Raw genomic sequence first — 11,434 nt, 5'->3', positions numbered from 1 at the left:
GTGTGTATGGGTGTGTGTATGGGTGTATAGGTGTATGTGTGTATGGGTGTATGGGTGTGTGTCTGTGTGTGTGTATGGGTGTGTGTGTGTATGGGTGTGTGTCTGTGTGTATGGGGGTGTGTGTGTATGGGTGTGTGTATGTGTGTATGTGTGTGTGTATGTGTGTATGGGTGTATAGGTGTATGTGTGTATGGGTGTGTGTATGGGTGTGTGTATGGGTGTACGGGTGTGTGTCTGGCTGTATGTGTGTGTGTATGGGTGTATGTGTGTACGGGTGTGTATGTATGTACGGGTGTGTGCATACGGGGGTCTCTCTCACACACACACACGGACCCGTGCGCGCCCCCGTGCCCGCGCGCGCTCCCCGGCCGCCCCGCGGCCAGGATGACGTCACGCCGGCGGGGCCGGGCGCGCCCGCGCTGGCGCGCGGCCAGGGTGACGTCACCCAGCGCGGCGGGCCCTCCCCCCCCCATCCGCACCACGTGACGCGGCCCCATTGAGAAAACGCCGGGCCGCGGCTCCCGTATAAAGGCGGCAGCGGCCGAGCGGGGCCGGGACACCCGGGGACGGCGGCACCTCCGCGGGCACTGCCCTGCCCTCCTTCCCTTCGCTGCCCAGCCATGGTGAACCTGCGGGTGTGCGCGCTGGAGTGCGAGGCGCTGCGGGGGCTGCTGCAGGAGCGCGGCGCGCAGTGCCTCGTCCTCGACTGCCGCTCCTTCTTCTCCTTCAACGCCGCGCACATCCGCGGCTCCTGCAACGTCCGCCTCAGCACCATCGTGCGGCGCCGCGCCAAGGGCGCGCTGGCGCTGGAGCACGTCGTGCCCAACGAGGAGCTCCGCGCCCGCCTGCGCCAGGGGCTCTTCCACACCGTGGTGCTGCTGGACGAGCGCAGCGCCGACCTGGAAGTGCCCAAGCGCGACAGCACCATGCTGCTGGCGCTCGGCACCCTCTGCAGGGAGGCCCGTGGCGCCCGCATCTGCTTCCTCAAGGGTGAGTGGCCCCGCGGGCGCCGGAGGGGACGGGGGAGCCGGGCCGGGCCGCCCCGCTCGCCCCCCGGCCGCGCGGCGCTCACCCGGCGCGCCTCTCTCCGCTCTGCCCCCGCAGGAGGTTACGAAGCCTTCGCGTCCGCCTGCTCCGAGCTCTGCACCAAGCCGGCCGCCCCCGCCGGGCTCAGCCTGCCCCTGAGCGCCAGCCCCGCGCCCGGCAGCGCCGATTCGGGCTGCAGCTCCTGCGGGACCCCGCTCTACGACCAGGTGAGCGCCGGGGGGAGCGGGGAGCGGAGCGGGAGCGGGGAGCGGAGCGGGAGCGGGGAGCGGAGCGGGCGCTGCCGCGGAGCACCGGGCGGGGGTTGACCGGTGCTGTTCCTCTGTGTTGCAGGGCGGGCCCGTGGAAATCCTGCCGTTCCTGTACTTGGGAAGCGCCTATCACGCCTCCCGCAAGGACATGCTGGACGCTTTGGGGATCACGGCGTTGATCAATGTCTCGGCCAACTGCCCCAACCACTTCGAAGGGCACTACCAGTATAAAAGTATCCCCGTGGAGGACAACCACAAGGCAGATATCAGCTCCTGGTTCAACGAGGCGATCGATTTCATCGGTAAACGAGCTCTCTTTACAGTCCGTTCTTTTTCTGGGTTAATGTCCCCTGGGAAGTGATTTTTGGCTTAGTTTTCCCCCCAGTAAAACCTCCCCTTAGAACTGGGGAATAACATTCCACTGGGAAGATACACTTGGGGAACATTTCCATTAATTTAATTCTACTCACAGGCATAATCTTAGCTTTGTAAAGCTGTTTGAAATCTTGATTCAAGAGGCACTGGTCTTGCAGAAAAGAGTGAATTTAAGCGGATCAGTATTAAAGTAATCTTGCAAAACTGCTACAGTGACCTGGAGGAGCTATTAGTATAATTGGAATTGGAGCCCAGAGTGAAAATAGCTGCTTTCCTCAGGACAAAGACTCCCTTTGTCTCAAAAGCTCCGGGTGCACCTATTAGGCTAAGGAAGGGATGGATTAAAGAAATGTAAACAGCAGGCTGTGCTTTTCCCTATGGAAAGCAGTGGGACTTGTTTGCTAACTGTGTGCTTTGATTCTTTCAGACTCTGTGAAGAACGATGGAGGAAGGGTCTTTGTGCACTGCCAGGCTGGCATTTCCCGCTCAGCAACCATCTGCCTCGCTTATCTCATGAGGACCAACAGAGTCAAACTGGATGAAGCCTTCGAGTTTGTCAAGCAGAGGAGAAGCATCATCTCCCCGAATTTCAGCTTCATGGGGCAGCTGCTTCAGTTTGAGTCGCAGGTCCTGGCCCCCAACTGCTCAGCAGAAGCCGGGAGCCCTGCGATGGCAGTGTTGGACAGAGGGGCATCGACCACCACGGTCTTCAACTTCCCCGTCTCCATCCCAGTTCACACCACATCCAGTGCTTTAAACTACCTTCAGAGCCCCATCACTACTTCCCCCAGCTGCTGAAAAAGCAGGGAAAAAATGTGGCCAGGACTCAGACTTGCTGTCTCAGAAGTGCAATAACTACAGGGACAGTGTCACTTGTGTTTTGTGGGGAGTCACTCGCGTGTCCCAGAACGGTGTCGTAAATGGAGAGGAGCTCACCCAATGCCAGAGAAACCAGGTGTTTCTGACTGCTCGAGCAAGTATCTGGATGCCTACACAGAGATCAAAGGACACTGGCTCTTCCTGAGCTGTCCCTCCTTGTCTTCTGTCTGTCCTAAGCCTGCTCCATGTTTAGTAGCATGCTCACCAGTATTCCCATTCCTCGACACTTTGAGCAACACTGATGCTGTCCCCTTTTATATGACAGTCCTATTTATTTATTTTTATATTAGTGCATTGTTGTTGGGGTTTTTTTGTTCTTGGTTTGTTGGTTTTTTTTGTTTTTGCCTTCACAAACGTAAAGTTTCATTTCTAGAGAAACCAAATACCTCAGTATTTTTTGGTACTATAATCCTGTGTGTGTGTATCTGTCAGCTCTTCTTGTTTCCCAAGCACTGACGTGAAAGCACCAGGCGAGTGCTTTTTTTGAGTTGCCAAGGGTTGTATGTTTGCTGATTTATTTATGATGTGAAATAATATATTTCTTCTTATGAAGACATAGTTTTGTTACATGATTATAACTTTTTTTATACAAACGGAATAAATTATGATATTTCTATTGATCTGGATTATATATTCTTTTAAAATACTGCCTTTCACACTCCCAAAACCCACGTGGAAGCTCCAGGGTGAAGAGCTGTAATTTTCAACTCTGCTGGCCTCGGGTCTTGGCTGAGAAAAATGGGTTTAAACAGCATAATTGACTAGAAACGACTGCAGGTTCTTAACCTGAGCTTCTCTTTGTGCCCATGTAATTGTGTGCAGTGGCAGCGAGCCAAGGCTGGTTTCTCAGCTGGGAATGGATTTGGCTGCCCTGATGGCTCTAACAGTTGGAACCAGCTGAGACTTGGGCACACTGGGCTACAGTGAATTTAAAATAGTCCTTCTCCTAAGAAGGAGGAATAAGCTTCCTTATTCCTTGTTTACTTTTGATGCTTGAAAGGTTAAGTCTAAAAATTAACCTGTTAGTAACAGATCTCTAAGGCTTGGCACAAACTCACAAAGTGGTTTTTCTTTTTCTGTCCCACCTCCCTAAATCCTTTTTGCAACTCAAACTGCCTCTGGTGCCTGGAGTGAGGTATTTGGCTGGCTGGGCTGTCTCTGTAAACAAATCAGGGCATGACAAAGGATCAGGTAACTGGCAAGTCACTGATTTTTCTTACCCAGACCCAAATAAATTCTTTCCTGCTGGAGATTATCACTAGAGGGGCTTGGATCTGGTCTTTCTGTTGAGGCAATGAGGAGAGTTGATGGAGCACAGCCAAAGCCGGGCAGGAGCTGGAGGGTGATGGGCAGCAAAGGGTGCAGGGTTAACGCTGGGTCCTGGGACAGAACTGCACCTCTGTGGGGCAGGACAGCATCCCTGCTGTGATAACCCCTTCCCCCAGGGTAGCTGATGGGTGTGGGATGCAGCTGGAGGCTTGATTTCCTAGGCAGGGTAATGCTGGTACCAGGGAGAGGGATGCTGAGGGAGCAGGAGCACTCTGGGTTTCCCATATTCACTCCAGAAGGCAGCCACCAGTCCTGGCATATCTGATACTCAAAGAGTCAGAGCCAACCTTTGCCTTATCAAAAGTGGTTTTGCTTGGGCACACACAGCAGCTTCTGACTAAAATCAAGGAATTTAAGCAGTTGTGGTCTCACATTTGTAGATGAAGGTTTTTGTGAGCATAAAGCACCTGTGCTCTCGTTGCGCAGCAAGATGAGCAAAGTGCCACAAACTCCTGCTGCAATCCTGCAAGCTAGCTGGGGTATTAATGGTGCTAAAATCCGGGACTCTTCTCCTGGGAGAAGGTGCCCTTGAAGGACAGGATGATGCACTGCTGCCTCTGAAGTTCTTCCACGTGAGCTGCCCCTCCGAAGCAGCTCTGTCGTCAGCACCTCGCGTCAGCCGTCGCCGACTTTCAACCTGACACCGAGGGATAAAAAAAAAATGGAGCAGCTAAAAGGAGGAGAGATCCCTGGGCACTGAGAAGTTAGAAACTCTTATTTTCCTCAAGTGTACCTGAACCTCAAAGTGAATATCCTCCCCCAAACCTGTCCCGTGCTGCAAATCCTGCAAAACCCCTTTGTCCATGGAAAATCCCTTGGCACGTCGGACCTGCCATTGCTGTCCTGATTAAGCATGCAAGACTGTCTCTGAATATGTGAGCCTTTTTACACCTGCAGTAAAGGGTGGAACAAACTTTCACCTTCAAAGGAAAGCAGAGTTTGTTCAGTGGAAAAATACAACCTTGGCAGCCCTGGCCATGCCACTGATAAAAAAAAATCCTGCCTGTTAATCGCAATTCAAACAGAAATCCGCTCCCTGTCAGCCGCTGGAGCTTGTTTATGTGTTTCTTGGAACAATAAAACTCATTACCTGGCAGCAGATCAGCTTTTATAACCTAAGCAGGCACCTGACAGAGGGGTGCAAAAGAGAGCTGCTTCAGCACAAAGCCGGCTGTGAACAGCCAGCCAGGGCAACCGGGCTGCCGTCCCTGCGAGCCACCCACCTGCGCTTCGGGCTCCGACACCCGGTGCCCTTTTCCAAGTCTTTATCGGGATCCTCCTGCTGTTCCCTGTAATCCGACTCTGACGCTGCCCAGAGCCTCAGACTCCTGCAAACTTCTTGTGGATGGGATCGCACCCAGATCCCAAACGGCTCCCGGTGTAAAGGGGAGGGAAAGGGGGAAAGAGAGATCAGAGCGAGACTGCCAAATGTCGTCTCAGTGGGACCGTTTTGGGGAGATGGGTGGGATCAGCTGGGGGGTTCGCTGGGAGCAGTGGGGAAGGAGCGGGATGGCTGGCAAGGTGTGGGGCAGAGGAGGAGGAGGATGCCTTGGTGGCACAGCTGGGCTGAACTTTGTGGAAGAATCTTTACTTCTCACCCCTTCTTTATTCTCCCAGCTCTGCTGCTTTGTTTGATTGGAATATCAAAGCACGCAGTTCACCCGGGTTTGGGGCTTTGAACTCCCATTTCTCTGGCTCCAACATGAGCTGGCTGTCCCCCCGTGCTAGCAGGACTCAGCTGAGAGCATCCCCTCGTATCCAACCCCCAGAATCCCGGCACACAGCAGGCGTGTGCAGGGCTTTCAGTTTATATAAATTTGTAGCTCTCCGGTTGCATACATCCCTATGGAAACCACGAGGAGTTTCCCCTCGGTGAGGACGGCAGTAACATCACTTCCTGCTGCTGACAAACCAATTTGTCACGAAGAGATAAAAAGGCATGTTTTGTGTTTGCAGGAACTGGCTCCGGGCTTTGTTCCTCCCAAACCAGAGGCTGCTCACCCGCCCCGAAGGCAAACAATGACCATTGTTGTGCCGCGCAGAGCAGGGATGGGGACACACATTTCGGGTCCCCAAAATGCCAGAGCTTGGGCAATGACACCCCAAAGAGAACACAAGTCATGGCAGCACTTAGCGCAGCACCCACGGACGTGTCCCCACAGCCCAGGGGTGTCCCTGGCCAGCCCACACAGCACAGGAGCCCTGTGTAATCCCCCCGGCAGGATGCAGGACTCGGGGGGATACAGCCTACCCAGGTATCACATGACAAACAGACCCAGAGCCCCGGATTAGACGTGTCTTGGGTAATCCCCTTGTCTCAAAGCTTTTGCCTTTTGTAATCAGCGCTGGAGAGGTGCAGGGTGTACTCAGGCTTAGGGACTGTCCTGAATTAGTCACCCCAGGATCAGACTCGCAGGGCCACAAGGACGTGTGATGCCATTGCGTTGAATAAAAAGAACATTACATCCAGTTCACACGCAGGCAAATCTTGTTGGCCCGGTTACCACCTGGATTTTTTCTTCTGCCTGGCTCCAGGGTAGCAGAAAGGGCACTGAGAGCCGTCTGGAGCTGGTGTTTAAGTGCAGCCCATTCCACAGCTCCACAGGGTCACAGCGGGATGGGGAAGGAGAAGAGGTTGTGGTGTGTGACTGTCACAGTATGGTGAGAAATCACGACACCTCAAACTCCATCTAAACCTCTTTCTTATCCTTTTGCTGGTCCAGCAGCAATGTCTGTGATAGACACCGAGCAGCTAGGGAGACTCTGCCCAGGGCTTTGGCTTCCCCAAATCTGCTGCCATCCAAGGCTGGAGGGAGCTTGGGAACACAGGCGCAAATTCACTCCTGCTGAGAGAACAGCTCTGAGCTTCGTGCTGGGTGTGGCTTCCCACTACACTCTGTTTAGTCCAGGGCAGAGCCAGAGGCCACAGCTGATGGGGGCTGGCAATCCAGGAGTGGTATGGCCAAGCTGGGCCCTGTTAGCATCCATCAGGGGTGTGAAAGGTTAAATGCAACCAAGGTATTAAAGGAGAGACTGGGAACAAGCAGAATTTTCTGGCATTACTGTGGGGACTTTGACCTGAGCACAATCTCCAAGGGATGAACCCAGGTACCTGAGGGCAAGCAGCTGAACTGCTCTGCTGCTGGCCTGGGTGAAGGATTCCTGGTTTTGAGAGCTGTTTCCCATTTTGGAAGTGCAGCTGTACAAGCCTGTGCCTGTCTGGAGAGCAGTGCCAAGGTCCTACCTGGACCTGACACTGTTAGTCTGGCACAGAGCGAGTTGGCTCTGTTGTTGTAAGAAAAATGGCCAAAACCAGGGCAGAAAGATTTGGTTTTAGTCCTTGCCTGGTGTGGGCAGCCTGTCCTTCAGGTGTGGGTTTGATTTTCTTCCCTCGCTGTGGGAGTTTTCATTCGCAGGGTTTGGTAGCCGCCCTCTGGGGCTGCTCTCCCCCCTGGCAGTGCCAGGCTGGGTGTGCTGAGCCACAAGCGAGGGGCTGAAGGGTGGCTGAGGGCCCAGGGAGGTTGGGCTGGGGGTTTCCTGAGCGGGGTTCTCAAGCTGGAGCATTTGCATGCGTTTCCTGATGACTCGCTCTGGGCTTCCCCTCGCAGCCCTGGCACGCAGGGGAGGGGGTGAGATCAGACACCGTGGGCAGCTTCCAGCTCCCCTCCTGGCACAGGGGAGCTGTGGGTGAGCTCCAGGTGGGCGTTCAGCAGTGATGTGCTGCCGGTTTGGAGTTTGGAGGTGTTCTGAGAGCCAGCAGAGAAGATGCTCGTGGATGTTCTCGATGACTGGGAAGGGGATGAAGCACAGTGGGCACCAGGAACCCTGTTAGCTCTCACCCAGGTTTTGGTTGATGCTCAGACTGGGTGAGTCAGGGCTGTAGGAACAGTAATTTCATCAGCCAGTTCATTCCAGTCTCCTCATTGTCTACACCACATCGGGCTATCACGAGGGCCACGGAAAATGCTGCGTTTCTCATCAAACGGTTCTGTATGACACCAGCCCCTCTCATATCAATACATTTTCATCCCTAAACTATAGGCCAGGTTTAAAAATAAACTCCCCGAGGATCTGATATGATGTAGTTACCTTCTAACTCAGTAACCAGTTGGCTGCAAATGAACAGGTTCTTACTACTCGATGTATTTTTTTGAATTACAGTCAAAAGAGCCAAATGTAACTCCCACCTGTACTAAAATAATAAACTACAGTGTCATTTTTAGACTTCTAATTTCTGATATAATTTAATTTTATTTGAAAGGAGGTTTTTTTTTGTTCTCCAGCAGTTGTGGTAGAGATGGCTAATGATGGCTTTTTTCAGGTCTTTTACACACTGGGAAGAAGTGTTTTATTTTCAGTATATTCTCGAAATTCTTGTCCAAATATGATCTGTGGTAGAATTTTCACACATCAGTATCTTGTTCTTCTTTCAAATCTTGTTAAGGTTTTGTTAATTGGCAGCTGGGTCATAGCACCATGTGGTTTTAATGCCAGGGTTTTCTAATTTAGGGAGGATATAAATCACAGATGTGCATTAACTCTTAACAGTCTGTCCTGATACTCTGTGATACTTGCAAAACAACTGATAACTTCTGTCCTTTTCTGTCTTCTGCAATGAAATCTTGATGATTGCAGAGATGTGTTTAAGGGATTTTTGGGTGATAATTAACTTCAAAATTACACCAATTGTTTGCAGTCCCAAAGGCACGTCCAGTCTTCTCTCTGTGACAGGGACAGCACCCAGGGAGCAGCTGGAGCTGTGTCAGGGAGGTTTAGGTTGGATATCAGGAAAGGTTCTTCCCCCAGAGGGTGCTGGGCACTGCCCAGGCTCCCCAGGGAATGGGCACGGCCCTGAGGCTGCCGGAGCTCCAGGAGCGTTTGGGCAGCGCTGCCAGGGATGCCCAGGGTGGGGCTGTTGGGGGGTCTGGGCAGGGCCAGGAGCTGCACTGGATGATCTTGTGGGTCCCTTCGACTCAGGATATTCAGTGATTATAAGAATCCATCCTGCATATAAAATACAGGATGGAAAGGAGTGAACTTTGCTGCTTTTCAGTGATTTGAAGTGCCCAGTGCCAGGGACGCTGCTGATACAAACAAATGCCATAAACTCCGTGGCTGGTGGGTCTTTAATCACGTAAGTGCTGGTTTCAGTGTTACATTACAGGATGTTTTCTTGGGCTTTGTTGTTAAAACAAAGCCCTGAGTCCCACACGTGTCCTCTGCGATAGCATCAGCTGTGAACTCGGGCTGTGTCTGGGCACATGTGGCATTTCCCCTGTGGCTTTGGGCTTTGCTGGGGGAGCAAAGCTTCTGTCTGGGTGCCAGCCTGGAGGGGAAATTCAGCTCAGTAATACAGAAGAAATCCTTCCCTGTGAGGGTGGGCAGGCCCTGGCACAGGGTGCCCAGAGAAGCTGTGGCTGTCCCTGGATCCCTGGAAGTGTCCAAGGCCAGGCTGAGTGGAGTTCTGAGAAACCTGGGACAGTGGAAGGTGTTCTGCCTATGGCAGGGGTGGAATGAGATGATTTTTAAGGTCACTTCCAACCCAGGCTGTTCTATGTTCCTGTAACCATGTCTGTGTGGTGGCCACTTCTCCCACTCCCACGTCTAGGTGGGTCACACCTGGCACCTCAGGACAGGAGATGACCACTGGAAACACCCTTAGATGACCTTTGGAAACACCTTTAGTCCTCACTACTGGCTGAGAATGAGGAACCCAACATCTCAGGGCTTTCCAAGGTGCATAAATGCAGCTGCAGCAGCCACTCAGATAAGCACAGGGAGAACTGGTCAAAATTGAAGCTCTGCTGGCTGCTTTGGCTTGGCTGGAGCCTCTGTTGGCGTCACCAGGACGCTTTGAGCCGAAGGAGTGCGAGGAGCCAGCTGAACAGCGGGATCGAACAATCGTTCCCACCCTTTCCTACTGACGGGGAGGAACAGAAGGGAACAAAGCTGCTCGCGAGCAGGAAAAAAAATATCCTTCAGTCTTTCTTTCGCTCTTCCGACTCCATCAGGAGATTTTCCTCCCTCAGGGAGCCAGCAGGCATGGCAGCACTGAGCAGCCCGCAAATTTCAGCACCTTTCCTTGTGTCTGTCGATCCTTTAAACGCCTGTCTGCAGGCGCCAGTGAGGATGGGGTGTTTATAACTCCTTTTGTTCCTCTGTTTACAGCTTCCCTTCCAGGCTTTCGGGGATGGGCTGACGTCAGGATGCTCCATTTGGGCTCCTCTGTACTTTTATCTGGTGTTAATGCCTTCCATGAGCCGCAGGAATGCGGAGCGTGGGGAGCGGGGTCCCGGCGAGGGCAGGAGGGAGCCGGCAGCGCTCAGTCGGGCGCAGCACCGTGCTGCCCACCCTGCTGCCCCTGCCAGGCACCCATTGGCTTGCTGGGCAGCACCATGGTCATTTATGGCCTTGCGAGGGGAGGACCTGCCCACTGGCACCCTGTCTGTCTGTCCCGGCAGCGGGCACGGCCCTGCCTGGCACCGCCAGCTGCTATTTTTAAGGCGCCCGGGCTGCGTCCCAAGTATAGCGCGCTCTATTTCTGGTGCAAAACGATCTTCCTGGGTGGGGGGTGCGGGGATTTTTTTGGTATGAAACTCGTGGGTTTGGAAGCAGGGAGAGAGAGAGAAACAGCTGGGCACAACTGGAAGAGAGGCACGAGGAAACGCAGGGAGAGCTGGTGGCCGTGAAGGTCTCGTCCAGAGGGAAAGCTCTGTTCTCCAACGCTCCTTGCCAATGCTTTGCTCATGGATCAGGAATCAGCAAGGCCTGGGTTTGATTTACAGCTGGGGGTTGCTGAGGACGCTGGAGGACTTTGCATTTGTTTGAAATAGGCTGCTGGGGAAGTTTGAGATTCCAAAACATTTAGCGAGGCTGAAGAGGGATGCTAAATGCAGAGCTGCGAACTCGCTGGTTGCTTTCGCCAATTTTGGACCCGTTTTCACTCCAGATCAACCAGATCTCAGCAGGAGCAGAATGCCACTTGTCCAGCAGGGCTTAAAGAAATTCCTGACAAGAATGAATCAAAAGAAGCTGTTGGTTTGCTTCGTGCCTTGTAGTGATACCCAGAGGCCCTGAACAGCACTGCAGGCTGCATTAGACAGGGGATGTCACATTCCTGGGGTAGCAAAGGAGCCCTGTCAGGCTGTTCACTGCAGGAACCTCTTCCCCAGGCAGAAAGAGATGTGCAGGGCCACGGATTGGACTCCTCGTGGCTGTGGGTTCTGCCAGCGCAGCATCTGAAACTGGAGGTCTGAAGTGTTTCCTCTTCTGACACACAGGTGGGCTGGTGATGACACAAAGGCTTCTGAGAAGATAGAAAAGGATGTAAAAGAGTTTTCTTTAAGGCTTATGAGGAATTTGCCATTCTTCACTTTTTCAGTGCTTTCTAAGTACCCACGCTGCAACGACAAGTGGCACAAAAAGTGTGACATTAATCATGGTGCTAATCCAAGTCCTGTTTCTGAAACCTGCTCTTCTCTTACCCCCACTCACCTGTGCACCAGCAAGGGCTTTTCCTCAGCCATAAATTCAAAGTGGAAATAGTTGGTATTTCC

At 53.0% G+C, this 11,434-nt stretch overlaps 1 protein-coding gene across 2 annotated transcripts; it reads left to right on the top strand.

Moving 5' to 3' along the window:
* The first annotated feature begins 557 nt into the window (after positions 1-557).
* On the top strand, positions 558-3,169 carry DUSP1 (dual specificity phosphatase 1). Of its 2 annotated transcripts, XM_069028819.1 has the most exons (4): positions 558-990; positions 1,105-1,253; positions 1,378-1,597; positions 2,098-3,169. In XM_069028819.1, the coding sequence occupies exons 1-4, from the start codon at positions 621-623 to the stop codon at positions 2,466-2,468; spliced, it is 1,110 nt and encodes a 369-aa protein (XP_068884920.1). In that variant the 5' UTR covers positions 558-620; the 3' UTR covers positions 2,469-3,169. The 2 variants fall into 2 exon arrangements, with proteins under 2 accessions (XP_068884920.1, XP_068884919.1); XM_069028818.1 differs by having other exon boundaries at positions 558-1,253.
* Positions 3,170-11,434: the final 8,265 nt, after the last annotated feature.

Source organism: Aphelocoma coerulescens, chromosome 13 (genome assembly GCF_041296385.1).
Source record: "Aphelocoma coerulescens isolate FSJ_1873_10779 chromosome 13, UR_Acoe_1.0, whole genome shotgun sequence".
Classification (NCBI taxonomy): domain Eukaryota; kingdom Metazoa; phylum Chordata; class Aves; order Passeriformes; family Corvidae; genus Aphelocoma; species Aphelocoma coerulescens.
Note: the sequence above shows the minus strand (reverse complement) of the source record. Positions and strands in the feature narration are given on the sequence as shown.

Excerpts from the sequence above, each read along its gene's own strand:
- DUSP1 (XM_069028818.1), top strand. The coding sequence starts at position 621 with ATGGTGAACCTGCGGGTGTGCGCGCTGGAGTGCGAGGCGCTGCGGGGG. Across the intron at positions 1,254-1,377 it reads GGACCCCGCTCTACGACCAG|GGCGGGCCCGTGGAAATCCT; the intron begins GTGAGCGCCGGG and ends TCTGTGTTGCAG. Across the intron at positions 1,598-2,097 it reads CGAGGCGATCGATTTCATCG|ACTCTGTGAAGAACGATGGA; the intron begins GTAAACGAGCTC and ends TGATTCTTTCAG.